We start from the raw sequence: 23,739 nt of genomic DNA on the forward strand, positions 1-23,739 counted from the left end.
TTCTCACTGACACCTGTTGCTTCTTGTGATGTTAATTTTAGCCATTCTGACAGGCATGAGGTGATATCTCATCATGGTTTTGATTTGAATTTCTCTGATGAGGAGTGATGTTGAGCATCTTTTCACGTGTCTGTTGGCCATCTGTATGTCTTCTTTGGAAAAGTGTCTGTCTATTCATGTCTTCTGCCTATTTGTTTGTTTTTTGGATGTTGAGTTTGATAAGGTCTTTATAGATTTTAGATATTGCCCTAACCCTTTGTCAGATATGTCATTTGCAAATACTTTCTCCAATTATTTGTTATCATTGATCACATAGGTAGGCCTTGGCCCTGCTTGGAAGAACATTTTTCATCCTTTTCTCCTCATTCTCTTATCTGATAAACCAGTATTAAAGAAAAGAAGGAAGTAACATGTATGAATATCTGTATGAGTCACACTGTCATTGTCATATGCTGAATTTTATTTAAAGTACTGAGTATGTTCCCTGTGCAAATATAGCCTGTTACATAGTCAGCAATCATCATTGTTAGGCTAAAATCCTGCCATCAAGTAGTTGAGGTGCCTACTCACCTCATCCAGTCTATTCTGTCTGGCAGAATTGTTACTGTCTCATCAGGTATGCTTTTGAACTTGCTCCAGGTCTTTTGTTCCATCTATCGTGTGGCTCACTCCTGCACCTCTCTGAGGTTTTGGTTCTAAGTCAACTTCTCAATAAGGAAAGCAGTACTTTCTCCCTCATTCCACTCTCCATTCCACATTTTCCAAGGTACCAGTTGGTATAGGCTGTGGATTGCTCCTCTTACAAACTGCTCTGGGGAATTTTGCACCCATGATATGTGTCCAGCATGAATCAGCAGGAGCTGTGCTCCACAGTCTCTCACACACTGAAAAGGAGGTGTGCTCTTCAAACATCATCTCAGAAATGGCACACCTCACTCTGCTCACATTACACTTTATCATAAATAAGGTGGCAGACACAGCCCCAACAGGGGGAGGGGGAAGTGCAATTCTACTGTGTGCCCACAAGGAGGGCTGCTGCAGTACTTGGTGAAGAGCACCAGTGACCATCATGATCTGTATCTAGCTGCCAAATATTGTCTATCTCTCCCACATCAGGGAAAATACATCCCACCCTTCTTCAAATGAGGTAACCAAAAAGGTCCACCCAGGCCCAGCTTCAACGTCAAGGTTATGTGTATTTGTGCTGACATCCACATCAATTCTGTACATGGTTTTTCTTGGTCTATCAACTTCTAAACTAAAGAGAAAAGCTATTTGACCTACTCCAGCGTACCTGGTATGTCTACAACAATGGAGAAGAGCCAGGATCATCACAATCAACCCACTGGTTTCACAGCAATTTTGAGACTCTAATTGGCAGATCCTGAGTGGGCTCTGTTCCCTGGAAGGAAGGCATCTTCTTTGATTAAGCTTTAATTCTGCTCCTAACGTAGGGTTCCAAAGGACTCTTCTCCCTGGCTCTTGACTCCATTGTCTGAGAGTTTATTCTTTTTCCACTAGCTACTTTAGCCATGAGAAAAAAATGAGCATTGGAAAATAAGGTCTGATCAGTTTTCCAAGCCATAATCAGCCCACTATAGATAGTAACGCAAAAATACATCTCAGTTTCAAAGCGTCACAGACGTCTCTTCCTGATTTGATGGTCCTTTGGCAGTAGAACTCTCTTAAAACCGAGTCAGCTTCTTACCTATTAAGAGAGTTTCACATGTGCATAGCCACATTCACAGACCTTTTGTGAACACTATTCTAGGATTCACCATGTGCCTTTGCTTTTACATACCACTGCCTCTCCCATCCTTTTGCTTTCAAATGGACTCTTACTCTTTCTCTTAAATTAAGTATAGTTACCTTGGCCATATCAGCCTTCAATGGAAGAGTCATACCTTAGTCTCATATCCTGAAGCCATGTTTGTATGATTAAAGATCTTACAGGTTGACAACTTAATCCATTTAGGGATTTTTAGCAGTGATTCTGATTATTTTGCAAAGCTGAGTTTCAATGAACTTTTATTCTCAAAGCATTTCTTGATATTCTGATTTACTGATGGGAATGAGAAGTATTTGCTTCTTCTAACCCTGCAAGAAACTGTTTGCTTTATCTTTCTTTTCTCTTTCATACTGCTTTCAGACTGGCCAATTATCTTCTGAGATAATTTCTTTCTTATGTTAACTTACCAAAAACAGTCAATAGCAGCCAACACATTCTTATTAATGTTCCTTTTCCAACCTCTGCCCAAAGAGCTACGCATTCATTAGATATGCTCTGCCTTATTACAGGTGTCAACTTTGCCAAGCATTTCACCCAAGCATGACATGAGCCACTTTATCTCCAGTCCTAAGCCTGTTATAGTTTTGTTTCAGCATTCTTTTTTGTTAATAAACTGATTTTCTTTGTTTTATTTTTTATTGAGATATAATTGACATTTAATGTAATATTAGTTTTAGGTATACAAATGTTTTGACATATGTATATGCTACAAAATGATTACCATAATAAGTCTAGTTAACATCCATCATCCACATAATTAGAAATATTTTTTTCTATGATGAGAACTTTTAAGATCTACCCTTAGTGACTTTCTATTATGCAGTACAGTATTGTTAACTATAGTCACCATGCTGTACATTACACCCCCAGGACTTATTCATCCTATGATGGGAAATTTGTACCTTTTGATTCCTTTCATCTTTTCCCCCACCTCCAACTCCCCACACCTGGAATTCACCAATCTGTTCTCTGCATCCATGACTTCAGTTGTTTGTTCTGTTTTGTTTTAGTTTCCACATAGAAGTGAGATCATATGGTATTTATCTGGTTTGGTCTGACTTATTTTACTTATGGCAGCACTGGTTGAAACCCATTTTTAAATTAGTATATGACAGGAAATAACACATATGCATGCGTGTAGACACACACACACACACACACACACTTCCTCTTAGTCTCTCTCTGTCTCTGTCTCTGTCTCTCTCTCTCTCTCTCTGTCTCTCTCAGTCTCTGTGCAGTTCTGGGTTTAGAGTTTGTCAATGAGAAACATGTGCAAAATTCTGAACGGTGATGAAGAGTCAGAGGCCATTATTCTCCAGAGGCTTGTTTAAGCAGAAACATGAACAGAGGGAAGGACTTGAATGGGACCTTCTCGATGCTGAGATTTCACTCAGCTCTGGACCCTTCCACAGCAACCTGCCTTCAGCTGTTGCTTCCCTGGAGTTTTCTCTCTCAGCTCCTCAAACACTTAAGCAAGATGCAGATTCTCTGTACATAATTCTTTCCATATTGAACCCTTGGATAACTTTTGTATTTTCTAGCTGAAATATTAACTAATACACTGAACTCATTTTTTATGATTGGTATATTTGACCATCAAGCATGCTGGTTTTTTTTTCACCTTAACTGTATGTTTAATTTCCTGACTAGAATACAAGCTCCATGAGGACAAGGAGTTTTCTTGGCACAGGGCTGGGTCTTCAGTGGTTTGCAGGGCCTGGCATACTCAGTGCAGCAAACATATGATAAATAAACATATTAATTAATAAAAACTAGGATCTGGTCAGTTCAATTACCTATCTCAGAAAGATTCTTTAACTGGAAACTCGGTGTAAGGAATAAATGTGGGATTTGTTGAGGATTACTGAACCCACACTTTGTAAGAGCAATTCATTTATAATATCTAATATGTAAAGGAAACTAAAAGATATAAAAATCTCCAATATTCTGCATCTAGATCCTCCTTACTATGGGCTTGATTGCTTTAAACTGTGATTAGGGGAAATGCCTCTGAGGTAGTCTAGTCTCTGGACATTTCTTTAGGTCTCATGGTAAAATTAGTACCATCCCACACCTGATTGTCACAGCAAAGTCTTATTCTGTACGGAGAATATCAAATGGTTTCCAATTACAGAGGTCACCTGAGCCTCACCAGCAGTCTCTTGAATCAGAGTTTGGCTTGAGTTCTATCACCTTTATAGTTCTTTGTTGTTACTTGTTTCTTACTTTTCTTTCTGATTTGAGTTGTGTTGTTTCAGAAGGCCTTTAAGTGAAGATAATAATTATTATATAAGCCAATACTTATGGATCAATGCCAGACACTAAGGTTTTTCCTTTAATCATTTCCTTTCTTTTTTATACCTCATTTAGGAAGTCGGCATTCTACCCATTTTACAGATTATAATGAGGCTTAAATAGGCTGTGTTACCTGTCAAAGCTTGGACTTGAGAATGCAGGGGGATCTGCATCTATGCTCTGATTTATAGTCTACTACCTCTTGGCCCCTTATCACACTTTATGTGTTTATTATAATTTAAGATTTACAGAACCTTTTTTACATATGTTATCACATTATTGCTTCATAATACTGGTTATCATTTGTTAAAATGTGTGCTATGTTGAGCCAGGCACTATACCAAGCACTGACAGAAAGGTACATGGGGGATAAGGGTGTATACATGAAGGAAAACCAAACTCTTGACAAAGGAAATAAAGCATACAGAAAATTTACTAATAGAACGATGTTGCCTCTCATTTTTCTCTGTTTCAGGAATACCAAATTGATATATTTTTTGCTCAGACCTGGACAGACAGTCGCCTTCGATTCAACAGTACAATGAAAATACTCACTCTGAACAGCAACATGGTGGGATTAATATGGATTCCAGATACAATCTTCCGCAATTCTAAAACTGCAGAGGCTCACTGGATCACCACCCCCAATCAGCTCCTCAGAATTTGGAATGATGGGAAAATCCTTTACACTTTAAGGTGAGATGTTGGTGGATTTTTTAAAAAAATTTTTATGATAAAATTTATTATCAAATTGGTTTCCATACAACACCCAGTGCTCATCCCAAAAAGTGCCCTCCTCAATGCCCATCACCCGCTTTCCCCTCATCAATCCTCAGTTTGTTTTCAGTATCCAAGAGTCTCTTATGATTTGCCTCCCTCGCTCTCTGTAACTTTTATTTCCCCTTATCTTCCCCCATGTTCTTCTGTTAAGTTTCTCAAGATCCACATATGAGTGAAAACATATGGTATCTGTCTTTCTCTGACTTGCTTATTTCACTTAGCATAATACCCTCCAGTTCCATCCATGTTGCTGCAAATGGCTAGATTTCATTCTTTCTCTTTGCCAAGTAGTATCCCATTGTATATATAAATAACATCTTCTTTATCCATTCATCAGTTGATGGGCATTTAGGCTCTTTCCATAATTTGGCTATTGTTGAAAGTGATGTTATAAACATTGCCCCTATGCATCAGCACTCCTGTATCCCTTGGGTAAATTCCCAGCAGTGTTATTGCTGGGTCATAGGATCGATCTATTTTTAATTTTTTGAGGAACCTATACACTGTTTTCCAGAGCTGCTGCACCAGTTTGCGTTACCACCAACAGTGCAAGATGGTTTCCATTTCTCCACAGCCTCTCCAGCATCTATAGTTTCTTGGTTTGTTCATTTTAGCCACTCTGACCGGCATGAGGTGGTATCTCAGTGTGGCTTAGATTTGTATTCCCCTGATGAGGAGTGACATTGAGAATCTTTTCATGTGTCTGTTGGCCATCTTAATATCTTCTTTGGAAAAGTGTCTATTCATGTCTTCTGCCCATTTCTTCACTGGATTATTTGTTTTTCAAATATTGAGTTTGGTAAGTTCTTTATAGATTTTGGATGCTAACCCTCTATCTGACAGGTCATTTGCAAATATCTTCTCCCATTATGTCATTTGCCTTTTAGTTTTGTTGATTATTTCCTTTGGAGTGCAGAAATTCCTTACCTTGATGAGGTCCAATAGTCCATTTTTGCTTTTATTTCCCTTGCATTTGGAGACATGTTGAGGAAGAAATTACTACAGCTGAGGTAAAAGAGGTTGTTGCCTGTTTTCTCCTCTAGGGCTTTTATGGTTTCATGTCTCACATTTAAGTCTTTCATCTATTTTGAGTTTATTTTTGTGTAGGGTGTAAGAAAATGGTTTAGTTTCATTCTTCTGCATGTTGTTGTCCAGTTCTTCCAGCACCATTTGTTAAAGAGACTATCTTTTTTCCATTGGATACTTTTTCCTCCTTTATCAAAGATTAGTTAGCCATACATTTATGGGTCCAATTCTGGAGTCTCTATTCTATTCCATTGATCTATGTGTCTGGTTTTTTTGTTTTGTTTTGTTTTGTTTTGTATTTTATTTATTTATTTATTTATTTATTTATTTATTTTTGCCAATACCGTACTTTCTTGATGATTACAGCCTTGTAGTAGAGGCTAGAGTATGGGATTGTGATACCTCCCACCTTGGTTTTCTTCTTCAATATTACTTTGGCTATTCAAAGTCTTTTGTGGTTCCATACAAATTTTAGAATTGTTTGTTCTAGCTTTGAGAAGAATGCTGGTGCAGTTTTGATTGGGATTACCTTGAATGTGTAGATTACTTTGGATAGTACTGACATTTTAACAGTATTTATTCTTCCAATCCATGAGCATGGAATGTTTTTCCATTTCTTTGTGCCTTCTTCAATTTCCTTCATAAGCTTTCTATAGTTGTCAGCATAGAGGTCTTTTATATCTCTGGTTAAGTTTATTCCTAGGTATTTTATGTTTCTTGGTGCAATTGTGAATGGGATCAGTTTCTTTATTTGTCTTTCTGTTGCTTCATTATTGGTTTATAAAAATGCAACCAATTTCTGTACATGGATTCTGTACACTGTGACTTTGCTGAATTCATGTATCAGTTCTAGCCAACTTTTGCTGGAGTCTTTCGGGTCTTCCATGTACAGTATCATGTCATTTGCAAAAAGTGAAAGCTTGACTTCATCTTTACCAATTTTGATGCATTTTATTCCAATTTGATGTCTGATCGTTAAGGCTAGGACTCCCAACTCTATGTTAAACAACAGTGATGAGAGTGGACATCGCTGTCGTGTTCCTGATCTCAGGGGGAAAGCTCTCAGTTTTTCCCCATTGAGGATGGTAATAGCTGTGGGCTTTTCATAAATGGCTTTTATGATGTTGAAGTATATTCATTCTATCCCGACTTTCTTGAAGGTTTTTGTTAAGAAACAATGCTGAATTTTGCCAAATGCTTTTTTTGCGTTGATTGACAGGATCATATAGTTCTTATCTTTTATTTTATTAATGTGATGTATCACATTATTTGATTTGCAAGTATTGAACCAGCCCTGCAGCCCAGGAATGAATCCCACTTGAACATGGTGAATAATTCTTTTTATATGCTGTTGAATTTGATTTGCTAGCGTCTTGTTGAGAACTTTTACATCCATATTCATCAGGGATATTGACCTGTAGTTCTCTTTTTTTCACTCGGTCTCTGTCTGGTTTGCGAATCAAAGTAATGCTGGCTTTATAGAATGAGTCTGGAAGTTTTCCTTCCCTTTCTAATTTTTGGAACTTGAGAAGGATAGGTGTTAACTCTGCTTTAAATGTCTGGTAGAATTCCCCAGGGAAGCCATCTGCTCCTGGACTCCTATTTGTTGGGAGGTTTTTGATAACTGATTCAATTTATTCATTAGTTATGGGTCTGTTCAAATTTTCTATTTTTTCCTGTTTGAGTTTTGGTAGTGTGTGGGAGTTTAGGAATTTGTCCATTTCCTCCAGGTTGTGCAGTTTGCTGACATATAATTTTTCATAGTATTCCCTGATAATTGTATTTCTAAGGAATTGGTTGTAATAAATTTTCATTCGTGTTTTATATATTTGGGTCCTCTCCCTTTTCTTATTGAGAAGCCTGGCTAGAGGATTATCAATTTTGTTTATTTTTCCAAAAAAACAACTCTTGGTTTCATTGATGTGCTCTACAGATTTTTTAGATTCTATATTGTTTATTTCTGCTCTGATCTTTATATTTCTCTTCTTCTGCTGGGTTTGAGGTGTCTGCTGTTATGCTTCTATTTCCTTTAGGTATGCTGTTACATTTTGTTTTTGAGATTTTTCTTGTTTCTTGAGATAGGCCTGGATTGCAATGTATTTTCCTCTCAGGACTGCCTTCGCAGCATCCCAAAGCGTTTGGATTGTTGTATTTTCATTTTCACTTGTTTCCATATATATATTTTTTAATTTTTTCTCTAATTGCCTGGTTGACCCATTCATTCTTAGGTAGCATGTTCTTTAATCTCCATGTTTTTGGAGGTTTTCCAGACTTTTTCCTGTGGTTGATTTCAAGTTTCAAAGTATTGTGGTCTGAAAGTGTGCATGGTATGATCTCAATTCTGTTATACTTATTAAGGGCTGTTTTGTGACCCAGTATGTGACCTAATTTGGAGACTATCCCATGTACACTCAAGAAGAAAGTATATTCTACTGCTTTCGGATATAACGTCTAAATATATATGTCAAGCCTACCTGGTCCAATGTATCCTTCAGGGCCCTTGTTTCTTTATTGATTCTCTGTCTAGATGATCTGTCCATTGTTGTAAGTGGAGTTTAAAGTCCTATGCAATTACCACATTCTTACCAAAAAGATTGCTTATGTTCGTGATTAATTGTTTTATATATCTGGGGGCCCTTCTTCTAGTTTGTCTGATATAAGTATGGCTACTCCAGGTTTCTTTTGACTTCCAGTAGCATGATAAATAGTTTTCCATCCACTCACTTTCAATCTGAAGGTGTCCTCAGGTCTAAAATGAGTCTCTTGTAGACAGTAAATAGATGAGTGTTGTTTTTTTATCCATTCTGATACCCTATGTCTTTTCGTTGGAGCATTTAGTCCATTTACATTCAGTGTTATTATTGAAAGATATGGGTTTAGAGTCACTGTGTTATTTGTAGGTTTTTATGCTTGTAGTGATATCTTTGGTACTTTGTGGCCCTTGCAGCATTTCACTCAGAGTCCCCCTTAAGATCTCTTGTAGGGCTGGGTTAGTGGTGATGAATTCCTTCAGTTTTTCTTTGTTTGGGAAAACTTTTATCTCTCCTTCTATTCTGTATGACAAGCCTGCTGAATAAAGGATTCTTCGCTGCATATTTTTCCTGTTCGACACATTGAAGATTTCCTGCAATTCCTTTCTGGCCTGCAAAGTTTCAGTAGATAGGTCTGCTACTACCCTTATGTGTCTACCTTTGTATGTTAAGGCCCGTTTATCCCTAGCTGCTTTCAGAATTCTCTCTTAATCCTTGTATTTTTCCAGTTTCACTATGATATGTTGTGCAGAAGATCAATTCAAGTTACATCTGAAGGGAGTTATCTGTGCCTTTAGGATTTCAATGCCTGTTTCTTTCCCCAGATTGGGGAAGTTCTCAACTATGATTTGTTCAAGTACACCTTCAGCCCCTTTCTCTCCTTCTGGAATTCCTATGATATGGATATTGAGTCACTTAGTTCTCTAATTCTCCCCTTGTGATCCTGGATTTTCTTTTAATCTCTGTTTTTCTCAGCTTCCTCTTTTTCCATAATTTTATTTTCTAATTCACCTATTCTCCCCTCTGCCTCTTCAATCCGTGATGTGGCTACCTCCATTTTATTTTGCACCTTATTGATAACATTTTTAATTCATCATGACTATTTTTGAGTCCCTCGGTCTCTGTAGCAATAGATTCTCTGCTGTCTTCTATTCTTTTTTCAAGCCCAGTGATTAATTTTATGACTATTATTCTAAATTCTTGTTCAGTTATGCTGCTTAAATCTGTTTTGATCAATTCTTTAGCTGTCACTTCTTCCTGTAATTTCTTTTGAGGAGAATTCTTCTGTTTCATCATGTTGGCTAGTTTTTTTGCCCTTTATGAGTTTAAAAGCTTGTTATGTGCTCTACACCTGCAAGCACTGTTGTATTAATGGTTGGTTACACACAGTCCTTGCCTGGCACTTCAGGAGGTGTTTTTTGGAGAGTGTTACTTTCTCTCTGTTGTTGTGACTTTGGTTATTTTATTTCCCTACTTGTAGTGATGTTTGGATCTGCCACCAAAGCACCATCTGTGCTTTGATATGTTCCTTGAAGTAGTGTTCCTGTGTTCTCTCACATTGTCCTGTTTATCCCTGGTAGACTCAGTCTCTTTTTCTCCCAGACTCTTGGACTTTAAAGTCCTTTGGCTTCAACCTTTCTTTGGGAGACATAGGAAGTATGGATCCCCCTACTTCTCTGCCATGTTGGCCCTTCTCTCAGATGTTGGTGGATATTGGATCATAGATGGGCTGATACTGGAGTCTCTAATTTAGATTATTATAGACATGGGACCCTCTTTTCATATTGGTGAGTTCTATCACTTCTCATGTTTGACATGTTATCTCATTCTAAAAAAAGTTCATCCTAATGATACTATATGTGAAAATAAAGACCTACAAATTAGCTGCAATGAATATAAAGTCATTCCTTCAGCAGAATCCATTTCTGTTGAAAATAGTCTGTGGAAATTATGTTTAATGTATTTAACCCAATGGGTCAACTCAGCTAGGAAAATAAAGATGTCTTAGAGTGCTAATTAACAAATGTAATTATAACCAAATTCAGGACCAGAGGAAAAAAAGAGCACAGAGGGCATTCCCCAATGCATCCCTAATGGAACTGGCAGCTAGTGTAATGAGTCTTCCTAAGGGGTAGGCAGTCCTCACAAACCTGGAAATGTAAGAAAAACTGCACTTCAGAGAAGTGAACTGACTTACCTGTCAAAACTCACCACTGGCAACTAGTGTTATCAGAGTCTCTGTATCTCAGGAGTCTTTCCATTAGCATAGTCCAAGTCTAACTGATAATCTAGCTGTAACATACCACAGAAATGCCATACACCTGAGCTAACCTTTCTGTTCATCTAGTATTAGGATCAGGACAGCACCTTCCAGAAACTATTGTCCCCACTGCCTGTCACCTTTCAGGTGACACTGGGCATGCTCATGCTCTTCTAACAGACTTTCTCTCACTGCCTTGCAGCACCATGACTCCTCCCTGTGTCTCCTGCTCCTGCTCTTATGCTGTCCCTCCTAACACTGCTTCTTCTGTCTCAGGACTTCCTCATCACTTCAATCATTTTCCTCTCTCCTGTTGGCTTAGCTCATTCCTTCCCATATCTATGCTGAGGTTTCCTGCATGCCTACTTCCAACCCAGAACTTCCTTTATGGACTCCAGATGCTTGAAACTACCTGTCCATGTAATGTCTCCTCCTGAAGGTCTAAAAAAAGCATTTCAAACTCAGCATGCCTCAGGATAATGTGAATTCTCTAATTCTTCTCACCCATGTGTCTTCTTGGCTCAGTGAAGTCCACCACCAGCTGCTGGGTACTTCTCCTTTCTCACCCCCACATTCAGTGTATGAGATCCTAATTGCAGGTAAGTTGTGGCCATGAGGTGTTACAGGTACTTCCTTATCAATCTTAAAGTAATGTGATTGAGAATCTGAAATGAAGGTGAGCCTCAGCAAACCAGAATAGGGACATGGTCCTTCCAGGGATTCTTTATAGAAACTCTGATCCCAGGGCTGTCTGCTCTGGAAGGATGCAGTGCTACCACCTGCTTGGTCAAATGAGGGAGTTGTCCAAATCTGAAATTGCTTCTGCAAGTGGATTAATTTGTCATTATACCTATTTAGACACATATGTCAGTCTCAAAAGGGAAGAAGTGTTTAATTTAGTCAAACAGATTGAAGGCAAAAATATATAAAATAACAGTTTTTATTTCTCTCCTCTCTGACTTAGTTTGTGTTTCTAGGTGCAGTTTCGAATTTTAGTAACTGAAATTCTCTCTGTTACCAATAGTTAAAAATAAAACAAAATAACACAAAAACCACTAAATGGTATCCCTGAATGGATGGCACCACTGCCAAGAATTAAATGCGCTGCTCCCACTCCCCACTTGTGATAAAGTGGCAGCTCCCTAGTCTTAACCTGGGACTTTTCTGGGTTGCTTCTGGCTGACTTCAAGAGTGATTCTTGGCTCTCCCGCAGGCTCACCATAAATGCAGAGTGCCAGCTACAGCTGCACAACTTTCCCATGGATGAACATTCCTGTCCACTGATTTTTTCCAGCTGTGAGTACTAACTTGGGGTATAAATGCTTTGTAAAGGAATGTGTAGCTTCTATTGATTTTAGGCAGATAGACATGTGATTAGCATCATAGCATCACTGTGCAACCAGAAAGAGTTGATAATGGTTTTGATATTAGACACATGGGCATTTTGTCTCCAGACATTATTACATAGGATGCATGTTACTGAATAGGTATCTTTGAAAAAACTGTGATCAGCTTGACCATTCCTTGTAATATTGGAAGAGTCAGAAATTGGTGAACAGTCGACTTACCAAAGACCCTTATGCTAATGGATTGTGCATGTTATTTGGAAGTATGTAAAATTCATTTGCAATATTTTGGGGTTTAGTATCATCCTCAAGCAAGCTGTTTTATATTCTGAATAGAAAGATTAAAAAATTCATTTAAATATATTTATATTTGTCTCATTGCACTCTTGTAGGATGTAATTTTTTTGGTACTGTATCTTCCAATAATTACTAACAAGTAATCTTTCACAGATTCTTAAAGACAAAATCTAATACATACAAAGATACATATAAAAGGAAATATCAAATTTATGTGTTTATATAAAAATAACTTTTTAAGTAATAGTCAATATAGATCTGTAGAATTTAGTATACTTCAATTTAAATGTGTTAATCACAAGTAGTTAAGTATTACTCATAAGAATTTAGTTAAATTTATTGACCTTTTATAAAATTGCATACAGTGCTTGACAAACAAATGTGATGAAATCTCAAGCAGAAGGTTTTGTGGGTTTCTTCACTGGAAGTGAAAGATGAAAATGAAATAAGAGATGAACACACTTTATAGTTCATTTTGGATCCAGAAAAAGACAAGATAGAAAGCAAAATTTCACTAATCTCCTAGGTTGGGTAAAAAAAAAAAAAAAAAAAAAAATATATATATATATATATATATATGTATTTTAATGTTTATTTATTTTTGAGAGAGAGAGAAACAGAATGCAAGAAGGGGGAGGCAGAGAGAAGGAGACACAGAATTTGGAGCAGGCTCCAGGCTCTGAGCTGTCAGCACAGAGCCTCATTTGGGGGCCTGAACTCATGAACCGTGAGATCATGAACTGAGCTGAAGTCAGAGTTTAACCGATTGAGCCACCCAGGAACCCAAAAAATTTTTTTGTAGAGATTAATTTAATTGGTTGATTCCCAATTTAAAGCAATACATTCCCTGAACCATTATACTGTTGATAACACAAATTTTCAACGCTTACTAAGTAAATGTCTAAAGTATATGAATGTCTGATAAAGTTGTCTGTAGATTACTTTAGGCCTGCTATTCTCTATTTAATTACTTTACCAGTTTTGGAACCATTCAGAGGCACTTAGATGGCTCAGTCAGTTGAGCCTCCAACTCTTGATTTTGGCTCAGGTCATGCATGATCTCACTGTGAGATCAAGCCCTGCATTAGGCTCTGTGCTGACAGTGGGAAGCCTGCTTGGGATTTTTTTTCTCTCATTTCTCTCTGCCCCTCCCCTGCTCGTGCTCCCTCTCTCTCTCAAAATAAATAAATAAACTTAAAAAAATTATGGAACCATTCAAATAGTTTAGTTCTTTGTGAGTCACTTTGGTATATATGCATATAATTTTCTTAGTGACTTTTCCACTTCACTGTTTATTAGTGTCTTCAATCAATTCAATTTAGCTATGTAGATCCTTCCAATGCCCTGGTATGCCATTAATTCATCTATTGACTTTATAATTTCAATGATTGTTTCTCATTATTAGACATTCTAATTTTTTTTCTTTTTTCTAATTTTTAATGCAATTTGACAGCACCTTATTTCTTCACTAAATGTTTAATGTCATCTTCCATTTATTCAAATTTTCAAAATGTTCTGGTGCCTTTGTTGGAGCAATTTGCAGAATTTGTTGTTTTGTTTTACTCCATTACATGGAATTAATTTGATTTTCTGATGAATTAGTAATTAGTTCATTTGAACTCATGTTTCTTGGATTTTTTTCTGTGGTATTTCTTTGAGGCTTACATTTAAAACAGTTTTTTTTTTTCTAAAGATGTTTTGCTCTGGCTTTGCCTGGTTGTCTCTATTACTTTAAAGATTAAGCTTGGATTCCTGGGCCACATAGAATACGTGAATTTTAGCTACATGTCTGATTTCAGGCTGTGTTTTTACATTCTTGGGAAGGACTTTTTTGCTTTTTTGTTGTTCCCAAAGCCAAATATGGACAAGGAATCTCCTTTTAGGGAAAATTTCTCCTCAGTCTACAAGCTGAGGTTTTTCCCTTCCCTGTGGAAGCACCTCAAATGTCCATTGACAGATGCATAGGTAAGTAAAAAAAAAAATGGTCCATACATACAATGGGATATTATTCATACTTAAAAAAAGATGGGATTTCTGTCACATGCTGCAGCAAGGATGAAATTTGAGAGCATGATGCTAAATGAAATAACACAATCACAAAAAGACAAATACTGTATTGTTTCACTTATTTGAGGTATCAGAGCGCAGTCACAATCAAAGGACAGAATGTCAAAAGTTGGTCACCAGGACCTGGAGGTAGAGGGAATGAGGAGTTACAGTTGAATGGGTATATAGTTTTATTTTTGTAAAATAAAAAGAACTCTGGAAATGGATAGTGGTGATAGCCACACAACGTTAATATACTTAATATCGCTGAACTGTACACTTACCATTTGACATTATGTGCATTTTACCACAACAAAAACATTGAACAAAAAGTGTAATAACTAGAATAAAACATTCATTCGAGGGCTCAGCAGCAGATTTGAGCATAAAGAAGGAAGAATCAGCATACTTAAATACAGATTCATTATCTTTTTTAATGTTTATTTATTTATTTTGAGAGACAGAGAGTGTGTGTGTGTGTGTGTGTGTGTGTGTGTGTGCAAATAAGGGAGGGGCAGAGAGAGGAAGGGAGATTTTCCCAAGCAGGCTTCATGCTATCAGTGCAAAGCCCAACATAGGCCTCAATCTCAGGAACCGTGAGATCATGACCCGAGCCAAAACCAAGAGTCAGATACTCGACTAACTGAGCCACCCAGAAGTTCTAAATTCATTTTCATTATAGAGTCCAAAAAACATAAATACAAAAGAATTAAGAAAAATGAACAGAGACTCAGAGACTTATGGAATATAATTAAGCTTAGCAACACGTGCATAAGGAGAATCCAAGAAAAAGAGGAGAGAAGAAGAAAGCAGAAAGAATATTTGAAGAAATAATAACCAATAACTTCCCAAATTTGATGAAATATGTGGATTTACACATCCAAGAGCTCAATAAATTTCAAATAGCATAAACTTAAAAATATCTATACTTAGGCATATTATAATCAAACTGTCAAAAGGCAAAGACAAAGAGAAAGCAACAAGAGAGAAGCAACTCATAACCAATAATTAGTCCTTAATAAGATTAGCAGCTGATTTCTTATCAGAAACCATGGAGGCCAGAAGGCAAGGAGATGACATTATTTAAAGGCTGGAAGAAAGACTATCATCCAAAATTTCTATATACAGTAAACCTACCCTTTAAAACTGAAGAAAAACATTTCCAAATGAATTAGAGTGGAGAATTTATTGCTAGCAGACAAACCTATCCTACAAGAAGTACTAAAGGCAGTCCTTCAAGCTGAAATGAAAGAACATAAGGGGGTAGAAATGAAGCTATATGAGCAAAAAAAAAATTTACATTCTATTAAAATTAATTTGATATTAATCCATAGTAGATTGTTTTAAGACATTAATTGTAATAGGATAATCACAAAAAATAGCTAAAAGTAAAATTAAAGGAAATGACACAGAACTTAAATTTTTGCACTAGAAGATAGGTATTTAACACACAAAAAAGACAGTAGTGAAGAAATAGGAACAAAAATGACATGACATAGATAACAAATAGTAAAATGACAGACATAAATTCTATCGTATCAGTAACTACACTGACTGTAAAAGGATTAAACACTGCAAACAAGAGTCTGCGGTTGGAAGAAAGGGTAAAAGATTATGATCCTACTATGTACTGTCCATATTATACACAAGTTAGATTCAAACACAAATCATTTGAAAGTGGAAAGGTGAAATAAGATATATTATGTAAATAATGACCAGAAGAGAACTGGATTGGTTGTATTAACATAAGAAAAAAAACATTAAGGAAAATTGCTATTAGAGACAAAGGACATTTTATAATGATAAAATGTGTCAGCACATCAAGAAATTCAAAACAATAATAAATATATATACATCTACTAACAAAACATTAAAATACGTAAAGAAAAAGTTGGCAGATTTGAAGGGAAAAACAGTGAGCAATAATAGATACTTTAATACCACACTTTCAAAAATGGATAGAAAAACTATAAACAAAAGTTCTAACAGGAAAACAGAAGACTTGAACAGTTCAAAGTAGCTAGATCCAGTAGATATCTATAGAACACTCCACTGAACAAGAACAGAATATACATTCTTCTCAAGTGCACCTGACACATTATGCAAGACAAGCCATATGTTAAGTAATCAAACAAGTCAATAAATTTAAAAGGATTGAATTATGATTATGGGATACAAGATCAGTATATAAACAACATTTGTATTTCTATAAACTAGAAATGAAAAACCTGACAATCAAAGCAAGAAAACAATTACATTTACAAAAGTATCGAAAAGAATACAATACTTAAGAATGAATTTAACAAAATAAGTGCATGATTATATGTTAAAAAGTGCAAAAATATTGTTGAAATGAACAAAAATCTAAACAAATGGAAAGGCATTCTATGTTTATGAACTGAGACTTAATATTGTTAAGGTGGTAATGCTTTCCAAAATAATCTATAGATTCAGTGCAATACTTATCACAACCTCAGCAGCTCTTTTTCCCTGACACTGACAAACTGATTCTAAAGTTTATAGGGAAATTCAAGAAATACAGAATAGCCAAAACAATCTTCAAATAAGAACAGATTTAGAGAGCTCACATATCTAATTTTAAAGCTTACTACTAAGTTACAATACCAAGACAGTGTGGTGTGGTGCTGCTATAAAGATTGATATACAGATATATTCAAATGTCCATCAACTGATGAACAGATAAACAAAATCTGATATACTCATACCACAGAGTATCATTGCATCTTAAGTAGATTGGGACAAGAGGCAATCTCACATGCAGAAGAATTCCAAATAATTTATGTAGATATTCCACCCTCATGAAGATGAAAGGATGTAAAGGATGAGCATTGTGACTTCCTTCCAAAGAGTTTATTATGGAAAGGGATAAAAAGAATTATTTTATAGTGGGGAAAACTGACAACAACTACTTCATCCAGGTGATTAAGGTCAACATCAACAGTTATAAGTCATATTGATAATATTTATCCTTGATATGTGATGATAATGGCATTTGACCCATGTGGTCTCCCTCCTAAAAACTCATAACCCACCTATAATCATAATAAAAATATCAGACAAAATCATAATTGAGGTAAATTCTACAAAAATCTGACCAGTACTCCTCTGTCAATGTCATTGAAAGCAAGGAATATCTGTGAAACCATCATAGCTAATGTGGTGTCTTGGATGGCATCCCAGAATAGAACAAAAGCATGAGGGTAAACTGATGAAATCTGAAAAAAAGAAGTGTAGACATCAGTTAACAATAATGTATCAATATTGGCTCATTAATTGTGACAAATGTACATGTTAATGTAAGATAATAATAATAGGAGAAACTGGGTGTAGTGTATTGGGAACTCCCTGTAGTATCTTTGTAATGTTTCTATAAAATTAAATCTATTGTAAATTAAAAACCCTATCTTAAAGAATAGAGATATGAATAATAATAATAAGCTGCATTATATATATATATACTATATATATATATATATATATATATATATATATATATAATATATAAATCAATCCTGTACTTCAAAAGTTCTTTCCCCTGGTGATTATCATCAAGCTTGAAATCTTTACCATACATAACCAAAAAGACCCCTTCCTCCCTCTCTAACTTCATTTCTTTCCACTCTTTCTTAAAATTCCATGCTTAACTATTTTTTATGGATGTTTTCCTCTTTTTCACTCAACATATAGCTCTAAACAACAGTAAACTATATCTTCTATATTTTCATTTTACCAAATTAGAAACTAAAGGCATCCTAAATAGCTGTGTATAGATCAATACAAATACAAAGATCTAGTATCTATAGATTTTACTCGTAGATTTTTTAAAAAATTATTTATTTAAATTCAAGTTAGTTAACAGACAGTGTAGTATTGGTTTCAGGAGTAGAACCCAGTGATTCATCACTTACACATAACACCCAGTGTTCATCCCAACAAGTGCCCTCCTTAATGCCCATCACCCATTTAGTCTATTCCCCCACTCACCTTCCCTCCGGGAACCCTCAGTTCTCTGTATTTAAGAGTCCTATGGTTTGCCTCCTTCTCTGTTTTTATCTTATTTTTCCTTCCCTTCCTCTATGTTCATCTGTTTTCTTTCTTAAATTCTTAATGAGTGAAATCATAAGGTGTTTGTTTTTCTCTGACTGACTTATTTTGCTTAGCATAATACATTCTACTTATATCCACATTGTTGTAGATGGCAATATTTCATTCTTTTTGATTACTGAATAATATTCCATTGTGTGTACATATGTGTGTGTATATATACACCACATCTTCTGTATTCAACAAAACCAAAAGGCAACTGATGGGGTAGAAGTAGATATTTGCAAATGACATATTGGATAAAGGGTTAGTATCCAAAATCTGTAAAGAACTTATCAAACTCAATACCCCCAAAACAAATAATCCAGTGAAGAAATGGGCAGAAGTCATGAATAAACAATTTTCCAAAGCAGACATCAAGATGGCTAACAGACACATGAAAAGATGCTCAGCATCACTCATCATCAGAGAAATACAAATCAGAACCACAATGAGATACCACCTCACACCTGTCAGGATGCTAAAGTGAAAAATTCAGGAAACAATAGATATTGGTGATGATGCAGATAAAGGGAGACTCTTTTGCACTATTGGTGTGAATGCAAACTGGTGCAGCCATTCTGGAAATCAGTATGGAAGTTCCCCAAAGAGTTAAAAATAGAACTTCCCCATGACTAAGCAATTACACTACTAGGTATTTATCCAAAGGATACAAATATGTTGACTGATAGAGTTTTAATTGCATGTTCCAAACCAATAATTGTTTACACTATAGTTTTTAGTTATATGGTTTAATGATAGTTCACCAGAAGAGCAACACGTATGAAAAGAGTAAAATATAGTCAATGTGAGTAGACTAGAGGCCTCTAAAGAGGATCATAATCATCATGACAATGGGATAATCCTCCATATTCCTCTATGGTTACTTGATGAGAAGGGATGTTTGCAGAACTCTCTGAGAATCTGATTCAGGAGAGTAGCTATGTGCTTGGTGAGAAATGACATCTGCCAGTTGTGCTTCACTTTATTCAATTTCATGAGAAGTTTCTGTGAAGGAAGGAAAATACACTAAATTGTTGTTTCACCAGGAATTTGATTGTCTACTCAATAACAGTAACTCACATGTACCAAATGAACCTCAAGCCCACCCCTCCATTTTCCATGAGCTTCTGATTACAGATATGCTCTACTTCCTTCTGATTTTGAGATATGATACCTCTTCCCATATATCTCTTAACATCTAAAACGATTATTCCATCATATTAAGAGGGATATTGCTTTCTATTCTTGATCTGTGAATTATCTGTAAATTGTTCTTATGAAGATAAATTGAAAATATGTATTAGGAGCCACAGAAGTAGTTATCTTTGGTCATCCTTCAAAATTATTTTCCCCATTGTAGTCTGTCAGAAATATGTTTCTATTTTTCTTTATCTAGTGCTCTCACTAACTCCAAGAAACTTGTATTCTATACAAATGCTAAGGTTTACCCTTAGCCTTTCTTAGCTCTGTACCACCCTTTCCTATGCCATGTGTAGGGGTTGCAAATGCAATAAAAAAAAGCCACATTGAGAATTTCAATGAATGACTTCGGCTACCATGTGTATTTTTTTCCTTCATAAGTATACAAAAAGAAGCATGACTTCATGTTTGACTAGCTAACATTTAATTTTAGTCTCTAGCATACAAGTCCTAGTAGAGATTGTGGCAAACTACATAAAATGTCTGTGAGACAGCCACTTTTCAATGTTGGCCAGATCTTACTTAGATGGAACACAGAAAAGATTTTGCCAGATACTTGTTTTTTCAAGCAGGAGATCTGAATTTTTATATGAAAGATTCCAGTAAGTATTGTTTAAAACTTGACAACAAATTCATTTAAAGTTAAATGTATAATTAAAACATTTTGAAGGTTAAAACTCTACTGGCCAAAATGTCCATGAGCTGGATTCAATCCATAGGCAACAGCACAATCTCTGTATTAGTTTTTCCTCTGTTTGACATTCATTTTAAATTGTGTAAATATTTGTCTGAGTAGCATTGTGGTCTCTCCATTTCCAAAGTCTTTATTTTCAGATTAACACTCCTTGATCTGTTTTCATCATACAGTGATTAGTGCTGTCTACTGGAAATGCAATGCAAACCAAGGGTGTAATTTAAAATTTTCTAGGAGCCATGTTTTAAAACATTAAAAGAAACATGAAATTAACTTTAATATTATTTTTATTTAATACAATTTATCCAAAATATCATCATTTGAACATGTAATCAATATGAAAAAATAATAATGAGATATTTTTATAAATTAGTTTGGGATAGTTTTATACTGAGTCTTCAATATTCAACGTGTATTTTATGCTAACTTCACATTTTAGTTTGGAGTAGTCACATTTCAAGTGCTCAGTAGTTTACTTATATCTCATGGCTAACTTTTATTGGAAAGCACAGTCTTAGACATCCCTCAGATTTCCAAACCAGCTACTCATTTCCTTTAAAACTGTGTGTTTTGTTTAATATCAATAATGTTCTTGATTCTTCTTTCCTCAAATTTTGCTCCCTGTTTAGATAGCTTACGGAAATACCTAGGTATAAAGTTAACCAAAAAAGTGAAATTACTGTATTTTGAAAATTATCAGACATTAATGAAATAATTTGAATAAGACACAATAAATGGAAACATATTTCATGCTCATGGATTGAAAGAATCACTGTTGTTAAAATGTCTGTACCACCCAAAGCAATCTAAAGATCCAATGCAATCTCTATCAATATTCCAATGTCTTTTGCAAAAAACAGACATAGATCAATGGAACAGAATAGAGAGTCCAAAAAGCCCATGCATATATGCTGAATTAATTAATGACAAAGGAGCCAAGAATATGCAGTGGGGGAAAGGATAGCCTCTTCAAGAAATGGTGTTGGGAAACTGGACATCCATATGCAAAAAGAAAGAAGAAGGAACGAGAGAGAGAGAGAGAGAGAGAGAGAGAGACAAGAAAGAGAAAGTTGACTAGTAACTTACACCATACACAAAAATTAACTCAAATGTATGAAATACTTAAATGAAAGACATGAAACCATAAAACTCCTAAAGGAAACACAGGCTGTAAGTTCCTTAACATAGGCCTTGGTGATGATATTTTGAATCTGACACCAAAACCAAAACCAGCAAAAACCAAAAATAAACAACTGGGAATGCAGCATACTAAAGGCATTTGCACAGCAAAGGAAACAACTAAATGAAAAGGCAACCTATTGAGGAGGATAAAATTTTGCAAATCATTTATATGATGAAGGACTGATATCCAATATATAAAAAGCACTCACACTATTCAATAGAGAAAAGACTATTTGATCAAAATTTTCTTTTAGTAATGCCCCCAGGCATCCCTTTTTATCTTCCTTTTAAAACACATCTGCCGTGATGAGATAGAAAAAAAAAAAAAAAAAAAGCAATGGAGACCAGTTTCAGTTGATCAAATTCCCCAGTTCTGTGGCTCTGAAATTAAATTCATTTCTACTTAATTTGATTCAGACACTGGCTCACTGTCTTCACATCCCCTTATGGCCGCAGGATCTCTGAGGAATGTTGACTTGGAAAAAGATTCTAAAGGCATGCCAGGAGACTCATGCTCCAAGTTAAATCTCAAAGCCTAGAGGGAGGGCATCAGCTGCATCTCATGGTCAGTTGAATTGTATCCCTTCAGGGCAGAAAGGCAGGCTGAGCAAGACTGGAAGGCTTCACTTAACTTCATCATCAGGCTCCGGCAACATCTGTTTGGCTGTGCAGAGATACAAACCAGAAAGATTTATTTTTAAGGGTCACTAATACTTCCTTTATTCCTATGTGTGCAGCAGACAGAGTAGAGCCAAATGTATTTTATTCTAAACCCAGTTTATTCAACCCTGTTGAATAAAATATCAACCCTGTTGATGTGACCTGGAGAGGGAACTAAGTACTCTTGGCTCATCAAAATGCTTTTATAACTGGTGTGTATCTTAAAATAAGATGAAACAAAATTGCTTGTTTCCTGAATGCTGCCCAAGTGCCTTAATGAGGTGGGCCTTCCGCCAGGTAGAGCATCCTGGCAGGTGGGACTCTCTCCCATCCCTTTGGCTTTGGCAAGAAAGGAACCACACAGCTCCTTGCAAGTTCTTTCTCTCTGTTGGAAGAGTTAATCACCAAATAGCAGATGGTGTTAAATGCCAGCAGTTGTCCTGTGTCCTCTGAAGCAAATGCTCAGGTGTGAGACTTCCAAAAAAATAAGAAGAAATAAAGAAAAAAAACCCCACATCATCCAAGGGGACAGTGGTGGTTAATTTTATGTGTCAATTTGACTATATGGGATGTTTGGGTAACTGGTAAAACATTTCTGGGTTTGTCTGTGAGGATGTCTCCAGAAGAGAGTTTAATATTTAACTGGTAGACTAAAGCAGATCACCCTCACCAACACTGGTGGACATTATCCAATCCATTGAAGACTCAAATAGAATACAAAGGCAGAGGAATATGGAATTTGCTCTCTTTACTTGGGCTGGAACATCCATCTTCTTCTGCCCTTAGGTGTTGCTGCTCCTGGTTCTCAGGCCTTCAGACTCAGACTGGGACTTACATGATTAGCTCCCAATTGTTGGGCCCATGGACTCAGACTTACACAGGCATACCTCATTTTATTGCACTTCACTTTATTGTGCTCCGCAGATACAGTGTTTTTCTAGAAATTGCAGGTCTGTGGCAACTCTGCATCGAGCAAGTCTACTCATGCCATTTTTTTTTTCTTTTCAACAGAATTTGGTCTCTTCATATCTCTGTGTCACATTTTGGAAATTCTCACAATATTTCAAACTTTTTCATTATTATTATATTTGTTATGGTGCTCTGTGTCAGTGATTATGACTCATTGAAAGGTCAGATGATGGTAGCATTTTTTTAGCAATAAAGTGTTCTATTTTTTAATGCTTATTTATTTATTTATTTGGGGGGAAAGAGTGTGAGAGGGGAGGGGCAGAGAGAGAGGGAGGGAGAATTGCAAGCAGACTTTGCACCTGACACAAGGCTTGATTTCACGAACCATGAGATCATGACCTGAGCCAAAATCAAGAGTCAGACACTTAACCGACTGAGCCACCCAGTACCCCTAAAAAGTATTTTAAATTAAAGTACATGCATTGTTTGTTTGTTTGTTTTTTGGATATAACACTACTCCACACTTCATAGAGTGCAACATATTGTAAATACTAGGAAACCAACAAACTCATTTGTCTAGCTTTATTGTGATATTCCCTTCATTGTGGTGATCTGGA

The 23,739-nt window shown here is 36.0% G+C and overlaps 1 protein-coding gene across 4 annotated transcripts in view; it reads left to right on the forward strand.

Moving 5' to 3' along the window:
- The window catches only part of GABRG3 (gamma-aminobutyric acid type A receptor subunit gamma3), a 704,479-nt gene that overhangs the window by 372,376 nt on the left and 308,364 nt on the right, over positions 1-23,739 (forward strand). For all 4 annotated transcript variants that reach the window (XM_019831998.3, XM_019831997.3, XM_019832001.3 and 1 more), the window contains exons 4-5: positions 4,560-4,780; positions 11,895-11,977. In XM_019831998.3, coding sequence (XP_019687557.1) covers positions 4,560-4,780; positions 11,895-11,977 — 304 coding nt within the window. The remainder of the gene's footprint in view (positions 1-4,559; positions 4,781-11,894; positions 11,978-23,739) is intronic.

This window comes from Felis catus, chromosome B3, assembly GCF_018350175.1.
Source record: "Felis catus isolate Fca126 chromosome B3, F.catus_Fca126_mat1.0, whole genome shotgun sequence".
NCBI classification, from domain to species: domain Eukaryota; kingdom Metazoa; phylum Chordata; class Mammalia; order Carnivora; family Felidae; genus Felis; species Felis catus.